At 33.3% G+C, this 25,525-nt stretch overlaps 1 protein-coding gene across 4 annotated transcripts in view; it reads left to right on the top strand.

Moving 5' to 3' along the window:
- CEP290 (centrosomal protein 290) overlaps positions 1-25,525 on the top strand; it is a 93,865-nt gene that overhangs the window by 41,094 nt on the left and 27,246 nt on the right. For all 4 annotated transcript variants that reach the window (XR_013400687.1, XM_077953219.1, XM_001101114.5 and 1 more), the window contains 15 exons: positions 4,311-4,422; positions 7,392-7,597; positions 8,530-8,681; positions 10,521-10,632; positions 11,894-12,349; positions 13,435-13,599; positions 14,604-14,711; positions 14,928-15,062; positions 16,258-16,524; positions 17,152-17,259; positions 17,879-18,078; positions 20,755-20,968; positions 21,948-22,085; positions 23,245-23,466; positions 23,821-23,943. Coding sequence is in view for 3 of the 4 variants with exons in the window: in XM_077953219.1 (XP_077809345.1) it covers positions 4,311-4,422; positions 7,392-7,597; positions 8,530-8,681; positions 10,521-10,632; positions 11,894-12,349; positions 13,435-13,599; positions 14,604-14,711; positions 14,928-15,062; positions 16,258-16,524; positions 17,152-17,259; positions 17,879-18,078; positions 20,755-20,968; positions 21,948-22,085; positions 23,245-23,466; positions 23,821-23,943 (2,718 nt within the window). In the remaining variant the exon portion in view is untranslated. The remainder of the gene's footprint in view (positions 1-4,310; positions 4,423-7,391; positions 7,598-8,529; positions 8,682-10,520; positions 10,633-11,893; positions 12,350-13,434; positions 13,600-14,603; positions 14,712-14,927; positions 15,063-16,257; positions 16,525-17,151; positions 17,260-17,878; positions 18,079-20,754; positions 20,969-21,947; positions 22,086-23,244; positions 23,467-23,820; positions 23,944-25,525) is intronic.

Below are 25,525 nucleotides of genomic sequence, written 5' to 3'. Positions count from 1 at the left end.
CTCCTTAGCTTAAAAACTGTCAAAAGCTGCCAGTCACCTGAAGGGTAAAAGTCAAGTCCTGTACTTACTCATGTCATCTAGAGCAAGAGATGAACTATCTGAGTTTTCTGAGCACAGTGTTCTTATGTATGTTCTTGTGTACATGCTCTTTTCTTTATGTAGGGAACCATTTCTCTCTTCCAGTTGTTTTGCTCAGTGAATTTCTATTCCTGTTTCAAAACTTTGTTAAGGCATTACCTTTTTTTTTCTTAAGCATCCTTTTTTTAATGGAACAAAGTCACTCTTGTCTACACTAGTTCTGCATCTTATACATAGGTTTTGTACATAGTACAATGTGTTTACGTATCTGTCTCCCTTAATGGAATATAAGCCTTTTGATATAAGGAACTATTTAATTTGTTTCTGTGTGTTGAGTATCTCCTGTTTGGCACAGAGGTCAAGCTAATACATGAGAGTGATTAGTGGTGGAGAGCCACAGTGCACATGTTGTCAAATATGGTGCTTAGGTAATCGTTGTTGCTTTTTGAGAGGTAAAGATTTATGAGACTAGAGGTGATTAAAATCAGATTTCATATGTGAAGAACAGAAAAGATAATAAGGAAATACAAAAACTGGATGGGTAATAAAGCAAAAGAAAAACTGGAAATTTGATAGTAGAAGAAAAAAGAAACAGATGTAGACTGAGGTAGAATCAAGAAGAGGATTCTTTGTTTGTTTGTTTGTTTGTTTGTTTGTTTTTTGAAACAGAGCCTCACTACATTGCCCAGGCTGGAGTACAGTGGTGTGATCTTGGCTCACTGCAACCTCTGCCTCTGAGGTTCAAGTGATTCTTCTGCCTCAGTCTCCTGAGTAGCTGGAATTACAGGTGCCTACCAGCATGGCCGACTAATTTAGTAGAGACAGAGTTTTGCCATGTTGGCCAGGCTGGTCTCAAAATTTGGATCTCAGGTAATCCGCCAGCCTCAACCTTACAAAGTGCTGGGACTATAGGCACAAGCCACCAGGCCCAGCCTTTTTTTTTTTTTTTTTTTTTTTAATAAAGGAGACTAATGAAGTTTGAGGGAGGAGGGAAAGAAAATTTAGAGTTAGTAGGGAGAGAGTGATGAAGATAAGAGATGAAAGTGGTAATAAGGGAAATAGTAAAATATCAGGGTAGGTGGGAGGAAAAGATTTGTAACAAACAATAGGATTATCCTGTGAAAAAGGATGAAAGGAAGAAAAAAAATGGATAGAAAGATATTTAAAACACCCTCAGCCTCCTTTTTTCCCTCCTGTGTATTCATAGCATATAAAACTGTAATTATGCACTTTACTTAAAAATATATTATTATTACCTTATCCTGCTTATTTAACCATAACATATCCTCTTTTTAGTCTCGTTACCCTGTTTGTATTATTCTTCATAACACTTAATACCTGACATTGTATTATATATTGGCTTATTTTCCAGGTACTCCACTCAAATATAAGTTCTAGGATATAATTTATTTATCATAGAAATCCATTGCTTAGAGTACCTGGCATGTAGTAAATAGGCATTCTGTTTTTTCAAAGAAAAAATAAAGGAACTTAAGATATATATATTTATGTTATGTCTCCAGCCTTTTTCCTCACAGCTCTATTCTGTTGTACAGAATTACCTACTTTACAATTCCTGTGTTTCAAGGGGATCTCACATTTAACATATCCACAATGAACTCCTGATTACTGTTTCTCTCCTAGTCATTCTTATTTCAATAGATGTTCAGTTACCCAACCAGCTAGTCAAGGCAGACACTTTAGAGTTATTCTGTAGTCATCCTTTTTCCCTACCATTTTTGTTTTCCAAATGTAGTTTATATGTGTCTTCTTCATCCTCACAGCTATAACCCTTGTCCAAACCAGCAACATCACTCATCTGGACTTCCACAATGTCTTTTTGACTAGTTTTCCTGATTTCTCTATTGACCCCTTTATTCTCCACAGTGCAGCCAGAATGATTGTTTAGAACTTCCTCCTTGGCCGGGCGCGGTGGCTCAAGCCTGTAATCCCAGCACTTTGGGAGGCCGAGGCGGGCGGATCACAAGGTCAGGAGATCGAGACCACAGTGAAACCCCGTCTCTACTAAAACTACAAAAAATTAGCCGGGCGCGGTGGCGGGCGCCTGTAGTCCCAGCTACTCAGGAGGCTGAGGCAGGAGAATGGCGTGAACCCAGGAGGCGGAGCTTGCAGTGAGCCGAGATCGCGCCACTGCACTCCAGCCTGGGCAACAGCGTGAGACTCCGTCTCAAAAAAAAAAAAGAAAAAAAAAAAAAAAAGAACTTCCTCCTTAAAATCTGTTTTCTTTTATGCATTAAGTTAAATTCCAGTTCCTTGTCTTGGCATGCCATGCCCTGCTTGGTATGGCCCCTGATGGTCTCTCCAACTTCATGTTTTACTGCTATTGACTTTTATTTTTACTTACTCTGCTTGGGTGCTCCAATCCTCCAAATCTTTTCCTGCTCCAATCATTTCAGTCATTTTCTCCTCTCAGATCTTACAGTACTCCAAATGCTTTCTTCCTTTGGAGCATCTGGGTTTATAATAAATACTTCGAACCTCACAGTTCAGCTTAAATACCACTTCTTTGGTGGTTAAGATATCCTTCAACCACTCTATCTAAATATGTTCCCTTCTATTGTTCACTGGCTCAGTACCCTGTTTTTATTTTCTTTCTAAATGTCAACTTTTTTTTTTTTTTTTTTTGAGTCAGGGTCTCACTCTGTTGCCCAGGTTGGAGTGCAGTTGCACAGTCGTAGCTCACTGTAGCCTTGCTCTCCTGGGATCAAGTAATTCTCCCACCTCAGCCTCCCAAATAACTGGAATTACAGGCATGCACCACCATACTCAGCTAAATTTTTGTATTTTTTTGTAGAGATGAGGTCTCACTTTGTTGCCCAGGCTGGTCTCAAACTCTTGGATTCTAGTGATTCTCCCACCTCAGCCTCCCAAAGTGCTGGGATTACAGGTGTGAGCCACTGCACCTGCTGATATTGACCTCTTTTTTTTTGAGATGGAGTCTTGCTGTGTTGCCCAGGCTAGAGCACAGTGGCGTAATCTTGGCTCACTGCAACCTCCACCTCCCAGGTTCAAGCGATTCTTCTGCCTCAGCCTTCTGAGTAGCTGGGATCTACTAGTAACGTGCCATCACGACTGGCTAATTTTTATATTTTTAGCACTATGTTTAGTACTATGTTGGCCAGGCTTGTCTCGAACTCCTGACCTCAAATGATCCACCCACCTCATCCTCCCAAAGTGCTGGGATTACAGGTGTGAGTCACCATGATTGGCCAATATTGACATTTTTAATAGGCTTTTTGTTTGTTGCTTATTATCTGCTGCGTTCCACACTGGCCAAATCCTGCCACCCACCCATACACATAGGCACTGAATGGGCAGAACTCTGAAGGCCAGAATTTTGTATTTCTTTTCACTATAAATATCGTCATCTGTCACTGATGACACACTAGGATGCTCAGCAACTGTGTGCATAAAGGAAGTAAGCACTAGTTTGGGAAGGGTGCAAAACTCTTGAGTATTCCAGCTTGGCCAAAATGAATTTACAGCTTTTGTAGCAGAAGCTAATACTCAGAAATTGAAGGCCCTGTATTGGATAACACAGGATTTGGATGATTATTTTAAAATAATATTTTACATTAGAGAGAGATATATATATGGGGGTGTGTGTGTGTGTGTATATATATGTGTGTATATACATATGTAATAGTCTATTCTCATGCTGCTATGAAGAAATATCTGAGACTGGGTAATTTATAAAGGAAAGAGATTTAATTGGCTCACAGTTCCACAGAGCTGGGGAGGCCTCAGAAAACTTACAGTCATGGCAGAAAGGGAAGCAAACACATTCTTCTTCACATGGTGGCCAGAAGGAGAAGAATGTGAGCCAAGCGAAGGGGAAACCCCTTATAAAACCATCAGACCTCATGAGAACTTACTATTATGAGAATAGCATGGGGGAAACCACCCCCACGATTCAATACCTCTCACCAAGTCCCTCCCATGACATAGGAGGATTATGGGAACTACGATTCAAGATGAGATTTGGGTAGGGACACAGCCAAACTATATCAGTATGTATATGTATACCGGTATTATACATATATGTATGTGTTTGCATGCATACATGTATTATATATGGAGGAAATTCTAATTTTGTAAAAAACTGGATTGTGAGTTTTAAGGAGATGTTATATAAAGTTAAGACAATGTCATTTTGTGGTATTGGTCTGAATTACAATGTAGTTTCTTAGTGATGTTTTTCCTTTATTCAGTGTGAAAATGCCTCCTTAAAAGAACAAGTGGAGTCTATAAATAAAGAACTGGAGATTACCAAGGAAAAACTTCACACTATTGAACAAGCCTGGGAACAAGAAACTAGATTAGGTAAGTCTTATGACTCTGATAATATTAAATGATTAACATCTAATAATGAATATTTCTTATTTAAAGTTCCTTTTTTATACTAGATTAAAAGGAAGTATTTTGACTAAAAAAAGAACTTTCTGCCTAATAGTTTAACTTAGGTAGATGAATAATCCTTTACTTAACCCCACCTAAGTTTAGTTTTCAGTCCTTAAGTTAGATTTCTTTCTAATGAAATCATGTGTGTTAAAAATTTATGACTAAGCTATTAACTATTTTGAACCATTTAACAATTAAAACTGATGATATTTTAATAATAGTATTATGAGTTTTTTCACTGAGTGCAAGTTATATTAGTTGTATATCATTTGATATTTTTAAATTAAAAGATACCAGAAAACAGCAAAGAAAATTTGAAAAGAAGTTATATTTCTCATAGTTTTACTACTGTATTACTGTATTTTTTGCGTCTATATGTTTACATATTTTATATGTTTTAAATTATTATAAACATTATTCTATACTGTATTTAGATAGTAGTATCAAAAATATTTTTGTGGCTGGGCACAGTGGCTCACACCTATAATCCCAGCACTTTGGGAGGCTAAGGAGAGCAGATTACCTGAGGTCAGGAATTCGAGACCAGCCTGGCCAACATGGCAAAACCCCATCTCTACTAAAAGTACAAAAATTAGCCAGGCATGGTGGCAGGTTCCTGTAATCCCAGCTACTTAGGAGGCTGAGGCAGGAGAATTGCTTGAACCCAGGAGTCGGAGGTTGCAATGAGCCGAGATCGCGCCACAACACTACAGCCTGGGTAATAAGAGCGAGACTCCGTCTCAAAAATAAATATATAATAAAAATGAAAAATTGTTTTATTCATCATACTTGTAATCATACTTGTAAATAGTTATGCAATATCCTACTGTGTTTGAGTAATTAAATCACTAGCTTTCTATATCTTTGCTATTATAGTGCCACAGTGAACATTTTCATGTATATCTCACAGAGATATTACTGTCTCAAAAGGTATTGAAATCTTTGTGGCTCTCGTTAGAGTTTTCCATATTAATTTTTCAAATAGTTATCCTAGTTTGTAAGATTTTCATAATGTTATCTCATATATTGTGCTTCATTATTTTCAAATAAATTTGCTGCTTTTGATAATGTATTTTCGTTTATTTGTTTCCTAGACCTTAGAGCTATTCAAGGTTTTTATTACTAAATAGAGCTGTTCTCTTAAATTGGTAATGACATACTTGGTTTAGAGCAGCCTAACATTGGGAAATCTTAGATAAGCTACTTTTAGAAATGTAATTTTTCACTCAATAAGAGATTAAATATGAATTGACTTTTGTGTACTATTTACTTGGAAGAAGACACCATTTAAATGAAGACATAAGAGAGTATTGCATACAATTTTAGTAGGTTCTTTGTATTTTATCATCTTTATTTTTAATAAATGCTGAATTCCCTACAGAAATTCTTTAATGTTTATGTATCTTAATCTCTTCCATATATGGATTTATATCACCAAAGTTTTAAGAGTGTTTCCCTATTCCCTGTTGACCTTATATCTTAGTTTAAAAATGTCACATCATTAGCTTTTTTTCATCTAGGAATTTGTTAGTGTTGAGCTGTTGTGCTTTATCCTCTCTTTAAGAATGCTCCAAACCCAAGAACATATAAGATGACTAATCTGCTTCAGCCCTTGCGATGTGCTTTTCTCTTCTTATCAGAGTTTAGCACAATACAGAATGGAGGAGGACTCCTTTGTATATTGGTATTTATTGCAATACTTTTCTATATGGTGCCTAAGGTTACTTGAATGAGTCTTTATTCCATAATGAACTGATTTACTAATGCTTTTTAGCACCTGTTAGTGATCCATGATTGTTAGTTACTTGATTACTGCTTGCAACAGCTATTCTAAAATAATAAATTTAAAAGATAAATACAGAACATAATAAAGTACTTTTTAAAACTGAGATAGAGACCAATTTTTTTTTTTTCAGGAAATGTATATTACTTTGAGAAAACTCTATTATAAAACTTGAACTTATGAAGCTGGAAAAATAGGAGAGGGCACTATTGGTATTGTAAAAGGCTGTTTACAAAGTGAGTTGCTGCTTAGCTCCTTTAAATAATTGGCCACCCTAAACACATCAGTTTTAAGTTGCTGAAAAGCAAAATGCCCTATTTTGTTTGTTTTTTTCTGGACCGTGTTTACAAAGCAAAAGTATGTTTTCTTCCCCCTCCTCAAAAAATAACTAAGTAACTAATGACACTCCTATGCGATGCCTTTTTATGGTAAATTGACGCTTTTAGTTCTCTTTCCATTTAGCCACAGACTTTTGTGTCCAAAGACAAGCTACATAACTACATATGTAAGATTAAGGCATAACAACTAATAAAAGACTGTAAAATATTTGGTATTAGGTCTGTACAAAGACCTAATAATACTCATGATTAGACAAGATTATATTTTGTAGAATATATCCATCATATGGCTTCAGATTTTACTTTTCAGCTTGGCTCTGTGAGACTTTAAAAATCAAGTCATTGCGCTTATATTCACAAAGTCACATTGCTTTACTGCACTGCTTCTCGTACAGTTTATCTCCTTTCAGTAAAATGTTTACTTGCCATTTTTAAAATTTCTTATATGGGACACTTCTGCACTAAGTCCTTTATATTGTTAGTTCCACAATTCTGTGAGGAATAGGTTTTTTTTGTTTTTTTTTTTTTTTTAATTAATCATTTGACTTATGAAGAACATTAAGTTCCACAGAGATTAAATGGTACAGTGGTATAGGCATCACACAGGCAGGAAGTAACAGAGCTAAGATTAGAGTCCAGGTCTGATAGAATTCAGAAAGTTGATGTGCTTTCCATGGAACTATAATGCTTTCTTATATACAACATCTAAAATATCTGAGGTAATTTTAATATAAACAACATGAGATTGACTTAAGTATTATTGCATATAGGTAATGAATCTAGCATGGATAAGGCAAAGAAATCAATAACCAACAGTGACATTGTTTCCATTTCAAAAAAAATAACTATGCTGGAAATGAAGGAATTAAATGAAAGGCAGCGGGCTGAACATTGTCAAAAAATGTATGAACACTTACGGACTTCATTAAAGCAAATGGAGGAACGTAATTTTGAATTGGAAACCAAATTTGCTGAGGTTTGATATTATAAGTTTTATCATACAATTAGAGAATAAAGAATTAGTCTTGGTAGACATTGTATTATTGTTAAGAGGTTTGTTTGTATCTCTGAAATAGCTTATTAATATAGTGCCTATGTTTTGTGTAATAAGTAAAAGATTTAAATATGAATTGTTTAAAACAAAAGCAGATATTTCTATAAGTTCTTGTTTCTCACCAATGTTATATTATTAGATTTAACGTATGAAATGTTATTTACTAAACAATGGAATTGCCTTTCACCACCATCCCTTCATTTAACAAATATTTATTCATTGCCTATTACATGTCAGACCCTGCGTTAGGACTGGGAGTATAGCAAGAAACAAAATAGACAATAATCTCTACTTTCAGGGACTTTACATTCTAATTGGAGGTTTTATATATTTTTGATGTGGTCAGAATCATTAAACTGCATGGCAGTAAATATAGTTTGCAAGTATTTAACAATTTATGATTAAACACAACTTTTACAGTGTTTGCTTTCCTTGAGATTTAATATATTTTCAAAGCATTTATATCATTTTTGTTTTAACTATGTCACTAAATCTATATGAGTAAGATTTTATTAACTCATTTGAATTTATTTATAGATGATATAATTAAAGTAAAATATAATGAACAGATTGCGTTCTAAGCAAAGTAAGAATATTGCAAGTTCAGATATTATTAGATAATGAGTTGCCTGATAAGAATGACTTTTGATGGATTGGAATATAACCAGAGTCTCCATAATTTGTTTCTGATTCCTTCATCTTTTTACCCTCCTTCAGTCTGTTCTTAACACTTCACACTCAATATATGTGGACTAAGGCCAAATAAAGAGGATTGCAGTACTTTAAAAGCTAAATTACAAAAAAACCTCACCAAAAATTGATGTATCTAAACATTTTTTGTTACATTTCCTTAGCTTACCAAAATCAATTTGGATGCACAGAAGGTGGAACAGATGTTAAGAGATGAATTAGCTGGTAGTGTGAGCAAGGCAGTAAGTGATGCTGATAGGCAACGGATTCTAGAATTGGAGAAGAATGAAATGGAACTAAAAGTTGAAGTGTCAAAGTAAGTGCATGTAAACATTTTAGTCGTTTGACTAGATGTATTTTCTTTAATTTGTCTTTAAGAAACCCGATTGCAAGTATATAATTCTTAGTAGTAATTGATACTGATTTCTTTTTATAAAAACAGGATTAAGTAATATTAAGATTGGTTTTAACAGGGTTAAATAACAGTATTGATGAGAATAATGTTGTTAAAGAGGAAGTGACCTCTCTAGATTTACATTGTTTAGAGTTCAGGAATATTACTGTAGAAAGGTCCAGTTCCTCCACATATGGATTTTCTGGGGAAGGGGTGATAGAGGAGGAATGGTTATTTATTGTATTTAAACTTAAGTTTCTTCATTTTAATAAGGAAGTAATAGTGCCTCTTCTACCTGTTTCATAAGGTTGCTGTAAGAATATAATTAAAACTTCAGATTTTGATTTAGTTTACATTTATCAGGCATCTACTATGTACTAGTCACTGTGCAAGGTATTAAACATATATTGACTTGTACAATTGTACTTAACCTTGAGGTTATATTTTTGTTTTCAGTTTACATGAAGAAAATGCCGAGCTAGTTTAGAACACAAAATATATATAAGGAATAAATACTGTGTGCTGGCCAGGCGTGGTGACGTGCACCTGTAGCTGCAGCTGCTGGGGAGGCAGAGGCAGGAGAATCACTTGATCCTGGGAGGTGGAGGTTGCAGTGAGCCAAGATTGCACCACTGCACTCTAGTCTGGTGACAGAGCAAGACTGTCAAAAAAAAAAAAAATGCTGTGTGCCAGCTATATGCTGTATTTTCTCTCTTTTGTAATTAGGTGATACTTCAATAGAGAAGTGTAAGGAGCACTTAGTTATCTCTCAAGCATAAATAGTAAAAATGTTTTATGGCCTACTTATAAAAATATAACCATTCCTTTGGAGCCTTGATAGTTCTCTTGGGAATATCAGTTTTTGACATCTTTTTCACTATGAAAGACCGTTTTTTGAAAAAATTGATCCTTTCTTCTCATGGACCTCTTTTGATATAAACTAACTTATAATAGTTCATTTTAATCATATTTTGTTAATCATTAAACTGGCAATGAGAGCCTCTGATCAGTATAAGGAAACCTACCTTATCTGTAACACTGAACTAAAATTATTCTAACCCAAAGCAAAGAAACTTTACATTTTACTTTGCCTGTATTAGCTTATCACAGTATTCATAAGGGAATTTGAAGGACTTATTGCCATTAGGCTATCTTTTTTTTTTTTTTTTTTGTAGTTTTATTAAATGCATGTTTTGTTTCTTTTCACATTTCTGATAACTTGTAGATTAAAACAAATCAAAACATACATTAATCCATCTAAGGATCTTAGAAATTTTACATTTCTGTATTCTTAACTGTGTGATGGTATTAGATAAATGTACTAAATACCTTATCCTAGCATATTCCAAATTATGACAATTAATGTTTTATGGAAAAAAGTGTGGGAACAGAAGTTCTTTGGCTATATACATTTGGAAAATGCTATATATAGTAAGTATGATTTGAGAAAGCTATATATGATAAAACCTCTGAGAGTACTGAATATATGTTAGGAATATTCAAAGGGGAGGAGGGATGTTGGGAATGAAGTTTTTTTTTATATATAGCAAACATGATAACCTCTCATGGAATTATGTTTCATGAAACAGTTTAGGAAATCCTGTTTTAGTATTTCATAAAAAGAAGAGATAGATGCTGAAAATGAATGGCTTTTTGGAAATCAAAAATTTTCTAGACCTTTTTGGGTCTAGAAATTTTGAATTTTGGCATTTATTTAGAAAGTGTACTTAATTGTTCCTGAAGTACCTTATCATTTCCTAGACTGAGAGAGATTGCTGATATTGCCAGAAGGCAAGTTGAAATTTTGAATGCACAACAACAATCTAGGGAAAAGGAAGTAGAGTCCCTCAGAATGCAACTGCTGGACTATCAGGTATGTGCAATATTGGCTCTTCTATATAGAATCCACTTTTTTCCTAAATTTACATTAGATGTTGGGAGCGATATGTTACACTTTTTGTTTACTTTGAGATAGGGTCTCATTCTGTCACCCAGGGTGGAATGCAGTGGCACATTCAAGGCTCACTGCAGCCTTCGCCACCCGGGCTCAGGTGATCCTCCCACCTCAGCCTCTTGGACAGCTGGGACTACAGGAACGTGCCACCACACCTGACTAATTTTTTATGCATATTTTGTAGAGACAGGGTTTCACTATGTTGCCTAGGGTGGTCTCGAACTCCTAGACTGAAAAGATCTACCCACCTTGGCTTCCCAAAATACTGGGATTACAGGTGTGGGCCATCATGCTGGGCCAGTGTTACATTTTTAATCAAAAGATATAGCAACCAGAGGCTGTTATTCTTGTTAGTTGTAACCTGATTAGAAAACTCTGTAATTTGAAGTATTGTTCAGTAATCCAGTACAGCATTTAAATGCCTATAGATGAATTACGCTGCTGATCAAAATTAGGACGCTGAGAAAAAGTACTAGGAAGTTATTAGTACATCTTTAATAACAATATTTTCTCTTGTATTTATATGTAACTTTTCACGTATTCTTACATTATGTATGTTGGGAATTATAAAAACGTACCCTTTGTCTGAATCAGTATTATGTTATTTGCAATGGAAGTTAAAAAAACAGTAGCAGCCAGGCACGGTGGCTCACAGCTGTAATCCGAGCACTCTGGGAGGCCCAGTCAGGCAGATCACGAGGTCAGGAGTTTGAGACCAGCCTGACCAATATGGTGAAACCCCGTCCGTACTAAAAATATAAAAATACAAAAATTCGCCAGGCATGGTGGCACATGCCTGTAATCTGAGCTTCCCAGGAGGCTGAGGCAGGAGAATTGCTTGAACCCGGGAGGCGGAAGTTGCAGTGAGCCGAAATCGCGCCATTGCACTCCAGTCTGGGTGACAGAGCGAGACTCCATCTCAAAAAAAAAAAAAAAAAAAAACCCAGTAACATACCCACTGTTATTTAGTTACATTTGGATTTTAAGTTTGTTTGATTCTAGGTTTTTTCTTTTACAATTCTTTGGTAATTATTTGTATTAAAGCAAAGTTACATTTTTGTAGATCTCATGTGCCACTGTGTTAACACTTTATTTAGTAAATTGTGATTTTTAAATCTGTGATAACCTTCATTGGAAAAATTTGAAACTTACTACAAATATATATTTTTTTAAATATTAGGCACAGTCTGATGAAAAGGCATTGATTGCCAAGTTGCACCAACATAATGTCTCTCTTCAACTTAGTGAGGCTACTGCTCTTGGTAAGTTGGAGTCAATTACGTCTAAACTGCAGAAGATGGAGGCCTACAATATGCGCTTAGAGCAGAAACTTGATGAAAAAGAACAGGCTCTCTATTATGCTCGTTTGGAGGGGAGAAACAGAGCAAAACATCTGCGCCAAACAATTCAGTCTCTACGACGACAGTTTAGTGGAGCTTTACCCTTGGCCCAACAGGAAAAGTTCTCTAAAACAATGATTCAGCTACAAAATGACAAACTTAAGATAATGCAAGAAATGAAAAATTCTCAACAAGAACATAGAAATATGGAGAACAAAACATTGGAGATGGAATTGAAATTAAAGGGCCTGGAAGAGTTAATAAGCACTTTAAAGGATACCAAAGGAGCCCAAAAGGTAAACATTTAAACTTGATTTTTTTTTTTAAGAGACAGGGTCTTGATCTGTTTCCCAGGCTGGAGTGTAGTGTTGCAAACATAGCTGGAACTCCTAGGCTCAACTGATTCTCCAGCCTCAACCTCCTGAGTAGTTGTAGCTGGGAGTACAGGGCACCACACCATACCTACCTATTTTTAAAAAAATTTAAAGTTTTTTTGTAGAGACAGGGTCTCACTTTGTCACCCAGGCTGGCCTCGAACTCCTGGCTTCAAGTAATCCTCCTGCTTTGGTCTCTCAAAGTGCTGAGATTACAGTCATGAGCCACTGTGCCCAGCCAATTTTAAATTCATTATCTTCAAAGAGTTACGTGATAATTTCTTAATATGTGCCTATATGAAAAATGCGTAAGATACAATTAAATTCCAATTATGATTCATTAATTTAGATTTTACAACTTAGCAGTGTTGGCTGTTTGAATGTCTATTATTTGTAAAAATAAAATTAGGCTTTTCTAACCAAAGATTTTAGTGGGAATGTTCAGATTGTATAATAGCAAAGAATTTTAAATACTGTAGACAAATTTCTATTAATTAAACACTAATTATTCTTAAACATTGTAGTAGTTATCAGTTGATTTCTACTGTTCATAATTATCTTTGATCTACAATTAGTGAGCCCACATTTATTTTTAATATGGTTTTATCTTCATTTAGAAATAATTAAATGAAAAGTAATTATCTTTCAACTACATCCTATTCGCTAGGCTAGAAACATTTAGGATTTCTGTTTTTGAAAGTGATATCAAAGTTTCAATGACCTGCTTATAGTCAGTGTTCAATAAACATATAACAGAAGAAAGTGAATATTAGTGATATCCATTCCAACATAATTTGAAGATTTTTATTGTAAAATCCCACATATTTGTAGAAATGTCTATGGAAATCCTAAATAAAATTTTGTCAGGTAGCTTGAGAAAAGATAACATTGTGTCTTGTTTTATTTTAGAATGCCCATTACTTTCAATTAAAATCATTATCATCAATGGAGGAATGTTATTTGTTGACATAGCATTTACATTTGTATATATAAATTGTAAATCTTAGGTAATCAACTGGCATATGAAAATAGAAGAACTTCGTCTTCAAGAACTTAAACTAAATCGAGAATTAGTCAAGGATAAAGAAGAAATAAAGTATTTGAATAATATAATTTCTGAATATGAACGTACAATCAGCAGTCTTGAAGAAGAAATTGTGCAGCAGAACAAGGTTTTATTTTATATTTATTTTGTTTTTTTCCTAAGATTTTAAGCAAGAATATTGCACTAGTGACTATGTTATTCTTCTAATTAAGTGTACTTTCCATTACTAATTGATTATGTAATAATTTGTTTTTTATTTTCTAAACTATTCTAAAAATTCATATTTATTTAATTTTTATAACAGTAGTCTTAATCTTAAAAAGAGCAATACATAAGCAACCTCATTTGGTAAGTTAATTTTTATTTTGGTATTGGTTATTTGACTTTTCACAGTTTCACGTTTCTACTGGCTCTCACTGATAGAGTAAGAAGGCAGCTTGTTATAGAATAAAGTATATGCTTCAGAGACAGATGAAATTCATCAAACATATGACTGTCTCAGAGATTGTTCCCTCTGCTTAAATTGTTCTTAGCCTAGATACCTTTGGTATTTACACTTTCAGTGCCCGCAAGTCTTGGCTTAAATGTCTTACCTTATCAGTGTGTCCTTCAACAGCCACCTAATATACAACAGTAAATCCTACTATCAAGATTCCCTTGAGATTAATTAACTTAATTTTTCTCCATAGCGCTTGTAACCTTCTGACATATTACCTACTTACTTTTTTATTGTTGTCTGTCTTTCCTTCACTAGAATGTAAGTTCCCTGGTGACAGGGATTTGGTTTTGTTTACTGCTATATTTGCACTGCCTAGAATGATGCTTGGCACATGATATATATCATTAAATATCTTTTGCATAGCTGGATGCATGGATGCATGGATGGATGGATGGATGGATGGATGGATGGATGGATGGAGAGATTGAAATCCTTACTTCACATCTGCCTTTCTCTGTGATCTTACACAAGTTACTTCACCTCTCTGAGTTTGTATTTTTTTCCACAAAAGGAAAATAATTACAGTATCTTCAATGTGTTGTGAGGATTACATAAGAAAATATATATAAAATGCCTGTTATGTGCCTGATGTCTTTGTATATATGTCTGACATAAATTGTCTTTCTTTTTAGTTTCATGAAGAAAGACAACTGGCCTGGGATCAAAGAGAAGTTGACCTGGAACGTCAACTAGACATTTTTGACCGTCAGCAAAATGAAATACTAAATGCAGCACAAAAGGTATGAATGATGAATCTTGTTTGCTACTCTGTAGCATAGACTAGAGGGTTAGCTCACAGAAATGATTCCTGTATCAGATGTAATTTTAATTGGTTGTTATATTGTCTATTTAAAATATGAGTGATTTAATCTATATTTTATCATACAGCTATAAATATTAATAGTTACTCTCAATGCTGCCACTGCTTTGTTAAAAAACATACTATTTGTTAATAGTTTGAAGAAGCTACAGGATCAATCCCTGACCCTAGTTTGCCCCTTCCAAATCAACTTGAGATGGCGCTAAGAAAAATTAAGGAGAATATTCGAATAATCCTAGAAACACGGGCAACTTGCAGATCACTAGAAGAGGTAATTAGAAGAATTTGCATTTTGATTATTACTTGGTATTATTTGGTATGTTTGGGGGGCTTTCTAAATAATATTTCTTTATGAGGACAATGCATAGAATGATGAATCTCTTGCTAATTTCACTGTTTTTCTATTCTCCTATAATGTTTCTAATAGCTGATAATGAACAGCAGATATAGTTAATTTGAATTCACTATTTAATTACTTCCTGTTACCTTTAGGTACACTGAATATGAAAGGAAACAAAAAGCATTTAATTGTAGCTCTATGAGCAGTATATTATCTTCCCTTATATGATCTCTTTATTCTTATTTTTTTGGTTTTCCTTTGAAGTGCATGTTATATAATCTATGAATCAGTTTTCAGTTCATTCCCTTTTATAAACTTCAGCCCTTTAAAGGGCTGAAGGTAAATTAGAAATTACTTTCTGTTTTAACCTAGTTCTTGAATTTGATTAGTAGGTGATCAAATCTGTCATCTGCATTAAATTATTCAGAAAATAATGTAAACTGAATATGATTTTCATTTTAGTTTTCATCTAAATATATTAACTACAAATACATTTAAAAATATACATAAAGGAGTTTTCAAGTAAAACTGTACATTTTTAAGTAAAACTTAGATCTTCTTCAGTAATTGTAAGATTTGTCATTTATGTGAATTGCCATTGAATTACTTAATTTAAAATACCCACCTTAATCCTCTTGAAGAGTAAAAATGTTTCTGATTTTTTCTCTTTTGTTTTAATAAGCTGCAGATTTTATAATAGTAATTTATTGACTTGGGCCACTAAAATTCCAGTTTTGTACTTAACTGACTTATAGATTAGTCTTCTAATGCTCTGCTAGTCAATGGACCAAAATAAAAGAAATAATTTATTACATATTCTTCCTAAATCTCATACCACCACACTTTTATAGTTCTTAACTGTAATATCTTGATAAAGTACCTTAATTAAATTTTATTTTCATCATAACAATGAAGTTTCTAACATATGTAATATTCTTATAAATAAGCATGCAAATAACTGTTGTCAATTAGAATTAGTTTAACCTTATTAAATATCAAATGGCTATTGTACATATGATGTGAAAAATAAAGTGAATTTTTTTTTTTTTTTGCTAATAACTAATCTAAAATTCAGATGAAGGAAAAAAAGATACTTTAATTATCTATTGTGATTTAATCATTGCAGAAACTGAAAGAGAAAGAATCTGCTTTAAGGTTAGCAGAACAAAATATACTGTCAAGAGACAAAGTAATCAATGAACTGAGGCTTCGATTGCCTGCCACTGCAGAAAGAGAAAAGCTCATAGCTGAGCTAGGGAGAAAAGAGATGGAACCAAAATCTCACCACACTTTGAAAATTGCTCATCAAACCATTGCAAACATGCAAGCAAGGTTAAATCAAAAAGAAGAAGTATTAAAGAAGTATCAACATCTTCTAGAAAAAGCCAGAGAGGTATTTTATTATGAGTTATACTGTTTCATGTATTAGTTTTTTTAAGCAAATGCTAAATATTTTACCTTAAAGTGGTAGTTATTTTCTTGCTTTCAAATGATTCTATTTAAGAACTGTGACTTGCATGTGATTGGATTACACCTCTATCAGTAAAACTGGCAGTTTGTGTAAATGTATCTCTCTTATACACTGACTAACTAAACCAGGAGTAGCTATCATGGTGAAATCACATGATTTTGAAAAATATTTTAATTTAGTTTATAGGTGAGGGTTGAGGCAATAGGGGGGAATGAAATATATCACACTGGTAATCAGTAGAAATCAGATTTGTTAGAACTTTGTGGGGGAAAGCTGACATTTAATTTTTTCTAGAAATAAGTTAAAAGATGATAGATACGTGTTATTCTAATGTTCAGAATAAATTATGAACTGAGGCTGGGCCTGTCAACTTGAACACTGTGCGAGGGAACATGCCTACCGGTCTAAATACATACATATATGGAGATACTGTTTCTTCCTCATCTCGAAGGAATTTTAGAAGATTAAAGAGAAAATATATAAGGTCTTCAAAATGTGAATTTATTTTAATCACAATTTAAGATATAGTTTTGATTTTCTTTAAAACAGGAGCAAAGAGAAATTGTGAAGAAACATGAGGAAGACCTTCATATTCTTCATCACAAATTAGAACTACAGGCTGATAGTTCACTAAATAAATTCAAACAAACAGCTTGGGTAAGATTCTAAGAACTTTGTTCCATTCTTTATTGATTTTTAGACCAAATACATTAAAATTCAGTTATCTTCTCCTTTTTTGGAATACAAGTTACGCTTTTTGTTGCCAAAGTAATCTTCTGAAAATGTAGCTCTGATCATTCTTCCTCCTGTAGCTCATCACTGTTCACAAAATTATATTTATACTCCTTACCCATATACTCAATCTTCTATGAACTTACCTGCCTTTCTTTTCAAATTCTATTCACTATAAGTTTACCTATATTTAACTTCCGGAATTCAGCTCATATTTGCCTCTTTTGACCATTCTGTTCCATATGTATGAAATGATGTGTCTTTCATCTTTTAATGTATAACCTTAGCATATTTGAGCCTTACTTCATTAATTCAGTCAACATTTATTGATCTCCTGCTACATGTAGACACTTTGTTAGCTATTGTAAATACAAAGAATAAGGTCTATATTTCCTGTCTTCTTTAAGCCTTCATTATCTGTTAAATCATTAAATTTTAGATTAGATATTGTATTTTGATCATTTGAAGAACCAATTTAAAAATATAGAATAAGTATGGCATTGAAATATACATGCCTGTTTGCTAATATATTCATATTTTATAGGATTTAATGAAACAGTCTCCCACTCCAGTTCCTACCAACAAGCATTTTATTCGTCTGGCTGAGATGGAGCAGACAGTAGCAGAACAAGATGACTCTCTCTCCTCACTCTTGATCAAACTAAAGAAAGTGTCACAAGATTTAGAGAGACAAAGAGAAATCACTGAATTAAAAGTAAAAGAATTTGAAAATATCAAATTACGGTAAGTCTTCAAAATGTATTGTAAAAATAGGCAAATGATAATAATGATATAATGAAGATAAACATAAATGTTTGCTATGCTAGGCACTGTTCTAAGACTTTTAAGTATATTGTCTCATTTTTATCCTCAGGTCTACTGATTACATATGTTATCATTTTCCCCATTTTATAGAGAGGATATGACCTCAGGAATGCTTAATAGCATGCCTGGGAGTAGATGGGAAAGCCATAATTTGAAACTAGTCAGTCTGACTCAAAAGCCAATACAAATTCTTTTCCAGAATCTCATTTTTACCTTATTCAAACCTCAGTTTCATCTTATTTATTTATTTATTTTTATTGTTTTATTTATTTATTTATTTTTTAGAAAAGTCTGGCTCTATTGCCTAGGCTGGAGTGTAGTGGCATAATCTCGGCTCACTGCAACCTTGACCTTCTGGGCTCAAGCTATCTTCCCACCTCAGCCTCCAGAGTAGCTGGCACTACAGGCAGGTGCCACCACACCTGGGTAGTTTTTTGTATTTTTGTGGAGACAGGGTTTCTCCATGTTGCCCAGGCTGGTCTCGAACTCGTGAGTTCAAGTGATCCGCCCACTTCGGCCTCCCAAAGTGCTGGGATTACAGGCCTGAGTCACTGCACTCAGCCTCATCATCTTTAAAATGGAAATAGCAGTACTTACCCTGGCCCTTTCAGGGTGGTTATATGAAGGTCAAATTATACCATGTATGAAAGTAATTTGAAAACTGTCAAATAACATACAGATAAAAAGCTTTTGTTTGCACACTTATAAGAGTGTCTGGCATATAATAGAGATTCTAACATTGTTCAACCAATTTATCAGAACATAGATTTTAAGCTCAAAATAGGTTTATAGTTTCGTAGTTTCTAAACATTGTAGTATTATCTGTATGGGCCTAAATTTTATTATCTGAGAAAACATGAGAAAGTTGAACTACTTGACTTATAATTCCATTTCAGCTCTCAAGCCCCTATTAGAGCCTTTGATTCTTTACACTCTTATTCAAATGCCTATGACAGAATTAACACTATTTTTGCTTTGCTAGGGAGCTGCCACTGTTAAGAAATTACTTTCTAAAAGAAGGAAAATTGGCAGCAGCATATGTGTATTTTCAGTCTCTTTTCCTTGCTCTATTAAATTTTGTACATGAGATGTTATTTTTGGTCTAGTAAATTTCTGTCATGTTTTGGAGTATAAAATGACTTGTGCTTTTGCATCCAATTTGTGGGTGTAGAAAATCATAATCTTTTGAAATACCTTATATAATTTTTTTTTCCACATGAAATACTTGAAGTTATTGTTGTGTACCTTATCATGTCATTGTAGCCCAAAATTGTACTTGTGTTCTCTGTGTGCCTATTTTGATATATATTAGGAAATTATGGATCCGTATGATTACTTAAGTAAAACCTGATATTTTCACAATTTGATGATGACTCTTTAAAGTTAGACTTAAGTTTTGCCAAAAGCAAGAAGCCTCAAAGAATAACATTTGTTCATGTGTTAATGCTATCTCCCTCTTACTGGTCAGAACCTCAGTACGGATGCAGTGTCCATATGCACAACAATATATTAATTCAGTTTAACAGACTTAATGCTGAATGAGCAATAAGATTAATTGAATTAACTAAATCTTTTAATACTATCCACTTCCATATATATATATAGTTACAGATACAATGCTAGTGAATTTGTACCATAAACAAATAAATAATACATGTGATTTCTGTGAAAATTTATATTAGTCTTTTCAATATGTCAATATAGGGCAGTATTTCTCAAATATAGAGGATCAGTTTTTCACAGTTGTACCTCTTGGGGACATTTGACGATGTCTGGAGACATTTTTGATTGTCATGGCTAGGGGGTGCTACTGATATGTAGTGGGTAGAATCAAAAGATGCTACTAATCATCCTATCATACACAAGGCAACCCCACCAACAACAAAGAATCATTCACTCAAAAATGTTACTAGTAGTGTGGTTAGGAAACTATCATATAGAGGAAGCAGTCAAATTTTACAAGAGCCATAGTATCTAAAATGCCCTTTTGTTCATTCTCTATATTATTTGATTAGAGTCACAAAATAATTTGATAAGATTGTTGCCAAAAATATTAGAAACTAGAAGAAAAACGTGTTGTTAAGTTAAAGAGTAGTTAAGTGAAATAAAGAATTACTCTTCTCTGGATTTGGCTGCCTGCATCAAGATTTAGATTGTAAGGATAGTTAGGACTGAACATTTGCCCTGTGTGAAATTTGTATTAATCAAGGTATTAATTGCAGCAACCACTCTATTAATTACATGTTTTTGGCCAGGTGCGGTGGCTCATGCCTCTAATCCCAGCAGTTTGGGTTTATCAGCCGAGGCGGGCTTATCACCTGAGCTCATGCGTTCAAACTGGCCTGGCCAACATAGTGAAACCCCATCTCTGCTAAAAATACAAAAATTTTGGGGGCCTGATGGTGCACACCTGTAGTCCCAGCTACTCAGGAGGCTGAGGCAAAAATATCACTTGAATCTGGGAGGTGTTGGTTGCAGTGAGCCGAGATTGCGCATGTGCACTCCAGCCTGGGCAACAGAGTGAGACTGGGTCTCAAAAAAATTTAAAAAAAAAAGAAACACACACACACACACACATATGTTTATTTACATCAGGCTCCAAGAAAACCATGAAGATGAAGTGAAAAAAGTAAAAGCAGAAGTAGAAGATTTAAGGTATCTTCTGGACCAGTCACAAAAGGAATCACAGTGTTTAAAATCTGAACTTCAGGCTCAAAAAGAAGCAAATTCAAGAGCTCCAACAACTACAATGAGAAATCTAGTAGAACGACTAAAAAGCCAATTAGCCTTGAAAGAGAAACAACAGAAAGTAAGTAACAACAGAAAATTATCAACATTTAGGAAAAATGTGTGGTAGATTGCTTTTAGAGAAGATTTGTAAATTTATAAAAGATGGTAGTATAAATCTCTGTGTTGTAATAAAAAGTATGAGCTTTATCTTATGTTGTTAAACAGGGTCTTTTAGACAATTCTGTTAAATGGCCTTATTAAATGCTGTTTTGGGGGGCAAATATAGTCCAATTTATCTTTTTATGCTGTCAATCTGATTTTTGAATTATCTGTATGAAATGAGGAAAAATCTTAATGTATATTACAAAAATATACATATAATATACATTACATTGTATTTTCTTTTTTTCTACTGGGATTTTTTGCTACTGAGGCTATTTTTAACAAATGAACAATTTCGAACAATTTGAGGGATTGAAGGAAGTATTATAATGACAAAAAGGAAAGATGAAAAAGGGGGTCATAGAGATGGTTTTGTGGGAAGGAGTTGGTCAGTGTATTCTGATTTATTAGGTTTTCAGTTTATCTTAGATTTGATCTATTTAAATTGTTTTAGAAGGTGCTGGTATTTTTCTGTGCTAGCTCATGAAATTTATGGGTAAACTTTAAGCCTTTCCTAGTCCTTTTGTTGTCTACCTAAATTCAATTAATTTCATATGGAAGGATGTACTAAGTGAGTAATAAAAATATCTAAACTTGGATATTTGAAAACCAAACATATCTGATTTTTGTAATAGCTTGATTTAATGCTGAGTTCTCAAAGTCATAATTACAATTTTGAACTTTCACATTCAATGTGGAAAGAATTGAGTGTAATTACAAAAGATTTATTTGAAAAAGTTGAGTTGTTAATTTGTGAAATATGTTCCATTAAACTCATAGTATTTAAGGAAAATAGTAGGAAGTAATAAAGCTTGTTTATTTTTTGTATCATGTATTGTTCATATAAAATGTCAGTTTTCCTTTAAAAATTACATTTTTTATTTTGTAATTTTTAGGCACTTAGTCGAGCACTTTTAGAACTCCGGGCAGAAATGACAGCAGCTGCTGAAGAACGTATTATTTCTGCAACTTCTCAAAAAGAGGCCCATCTCAATGTTCAACAAATCGTTGATCGACATACTAGAGAGCTAAAGGTGAACATCAACATGTGTTAATGTAACAAAATTTTTGATAATTCCTATTGGAAGATAATTCACTATGATATATAGTAATTTTGCTAATGAATAGGGAATTTTAATGCACTGTTGGTGGATAGACATAGACACACACATGCATTTTTCAACAATAAGTCTCTTTATGATATTCATTTACTGATTATCATCTTGGGGATTAGGAAAGGATAGGCCATCATGAACTACTCTTTCTAATGAAATTAAATTTAAGAAATATTTTACTTAGGATTTTTGTTAAGACTTAATTTTTTTAGAGCAATTTTAGGTTCACAGCAAAATTGAGAGGAAGGTACAGAGATTCCCATATATCTCCTGCCGGGAGATTGGTACATTTGTTACAACTGATGAACTTATACTGATACATCATAATCACCCAAAGTCCAAGTTTACCTCTGTTTTAGCTCTTGGTGTTTTACACTCTGTGTGTTTAGACAAATGTATAATGATATGTATCCATCATTATAGTATTATACAGGGTATTTTCACTGCCCTAAAAATCTTCTGTGCTTCTCTTCTTCATTCCTCCCTCTGCACCTCACCAAACCCCTGGCAACCAGTGATCTTTTTACTGTCTCCGTAGTTTCACCTTTTCCAGAATATCTTATAGATGGAAACATACAGTGTGTCCCCATCATTCTCACCATAGGACAGCTAGGAACTCCTTTCTAATGTCATACATATTGTCTAGTATTGTGAGTTACCCTTTTATGTCTTATCTTCATAAAGTAGGTTCGAAATTACTTCAAGTCAGAGATTTGTTCTATACTACTCTTATGCTTCATAGTGTTTAAAACATTGCCATATATACTGTTATATACTTATTTAATTAATTCAGCCAAAATGAAATGTGCATATTTGATAAAATTTTATTTGTGGGTGTTTGTTGAAGATGAATTGCTTTATACTAGTTTTATTTTATTTTTTCTCAAGGTCGACTTTTTTCAAGGTAGACTTGACATGAATATGTAGTTTGTTTTCTTTCGCTTGTGTACTTAAAAATTCAGACTGAAATTTTTTGTAATGGTATATTTTCTGTTTTATTGATAATTGATAGTTTTTCCTTTTATCATTGATAGTTGATGAAGACTCATGAATAATACCTTTCTTTTTCTCTTATTAGACACAAGTTGAAGATTTAAATGAAAATCTTTTAAAATTGAAAGAAGCACTTAAAACAAGTAAAAACAGAGAAAACTCACTAACTGATAATTTGAATGACTTAAATAATGAACTGCAAAAAAAACAAAAAGCCTATAATAAAATACTTAGAGAGAAAGATGAAATTGATCAAGAGAATGATGAACTGAAAAGGCAAATTAAAAGACTAACCAGTGGGTTACAGGTAATTTTATATTTAACTCTGATAACATCTGATTTACAGTATAGAGGCAGTAGTTTATTTCTACTTTATAATTTTATCCTTGATATTTGTTAAAACTGACTTTCAAATCATTTTGATTAATGTAATTAATTTCTTCAGTGACTTCTATTATGTTTATAGTTCTAGAGTAGCATATTAGCATATTTTATTAAAATGCAGAAGCAGCTACCGGATTATCTTATATATTAAAAGTGTCATTTAGAAAGTATGGTCAGTGATAGCTTCAGAAAGTTTCTATTATATAATTGAAATATTTACTGTCTATTTTGTTTTATATTTATTTATAAAAATATAAAGATCCATTTTACTTTTTAGGGCAAACCCCTGACAGATAATAAACAAAGTCTAATTGAAGAACTCCAAAGGAAAATTAAAAAACTAGAGAGCCAGTTAGAAGGAAAGGTGGACGAAGTAGACCTAAAACCTATGAAAGAAAAGGTATGTGAACAAACATGCTGACTAATATGCTTAAGGTAGTGACAGAGTAAGTTAAATACATAGTTGATTAACAGTTAATATACTACCTTAATTTGAGAACCTAGCTGTATTAATTCTGTATTAATTTTGAGGACTATAAGTAGTATTGGATAGCATAGAAAAGTCTAAAGTAAGTTTCCATTCTGTAGGAATTTACAGTCTACTTGAGGAGATACCTGTAATGTAACTCTTACTTGGAAATTACTACATCAATTCCATTCATCTTTCTGACATTAGAGTACCTCTAAAGTTCCTTCACACCTTACATATTCAACTGTGTATCATTTCTCTCCAAAGTAATCATTTATACAAGTTGGTGCTTTTGACTTTTGGGACAGAAAGATAGGCATTTTAAGACCCACACTTTGACCCAGATAGGTTTTTTTTATCCTTCAAGAGACTAGGCTGCTTTTTCAGAAAGCAAAGTGATTTGGAATATATTCAGTATTTGCGGTAATAATCAGTAACCAATCTGCTCATAGATTAATACTGTGGGAGAAATTGCTTAAAATTTTATAGTTCATAGTAAACTGTTTTGTAATAAAGATTACTAATTGAAATAATCAACCTCCCAAAAAACTAAAATTGGCTAAAATGTATGTAATTAAATTTGTTATGGACAATAAATTGGAGATAACTTGTTGGTAACATTCAAAATATCGAAAGTGAACTGGGAAATGTTGGTGTTAGCAGTAATATTTACCCTTGAAGAAAATCAGTATGGAGGAGCTATGGTTAGGAAAAATTTTTATTATAAAATTTACCCAGAAAATATTTAATATCTACAAAATAATTTCAATAACATGAAAATGGAAAAGAAAATTCTGTCTTTAAAGGCATTGAATAGAAAATAGGTAATGGAATTCAAATTTCTTAAAAGAGTATGCTCCAAAAATTATTTTCTATGAAAATTCATTGATGTCAGTGTAATTCTGATGACACTATTTGCATGGAGTCACAACACGCTTGCTGTCAGAAGCTTTGCTGGTGAAAACTGTAACATCAAAGTGTCCTTACTCTTTTGGATTTCCATCTTTGCTAACTCCCTAATTGGGATAGGCCTAATCTTACCCTTAAATGGGGATAGGTTAGAAAGTGGTATGTTTGTTCCTAACTGGTATGTTTCTATACCAGTTTCTAACCTGATTCCTATCAGAATGCTTTAAGAGCCTTGTGGCTTTGCCTGGACTCTTCTATGCTTCAGTTTATTCAGTTTATTTATTCAGTTTTTTCTTCCTTAAAGTGGGAATAATATTATCTGTATTGCCAGTTTCTTAGGATTATTTTACATAAAATGATAAGATATGCAGAAGTCTTTTGTAAGCCATCACGTCCATAGCAATGTAAGATTTTACTACTAACTAGAAAGAAAACACAGGGGTCTATGCCCAATATTAAAACTGGTATTCAAGAATCTAGTGAGAATATTTTTTTGGGTTCTATAGTGCTTGGGCATTTCTAATTTATACTCAAGAAATGCTTTCATATTGTTTGGAAATTTTAGTACCTTTTTCTCTGTAAACAGCATTTGTAGTCTACCTAT

Source organism: Macaca mulatta, chromosome 11 (assembly GCF_049350105.2).
Source record: "Macaca mulatta isolate MMU2019108-1 chromosome 11, T2T-MMU8v2.0, whole genome shotgun sequence".
NCBI classification, from domain to species: domain Eukaryota; kingdom Metazoa; phylum Chordata; class Mammalia; order Primates; family Cercopithecidae; genus Macaca; species Macaca mulatta.
This window is presented reverse-complemented; position numbering and strand designations above follow the sequence as displayed.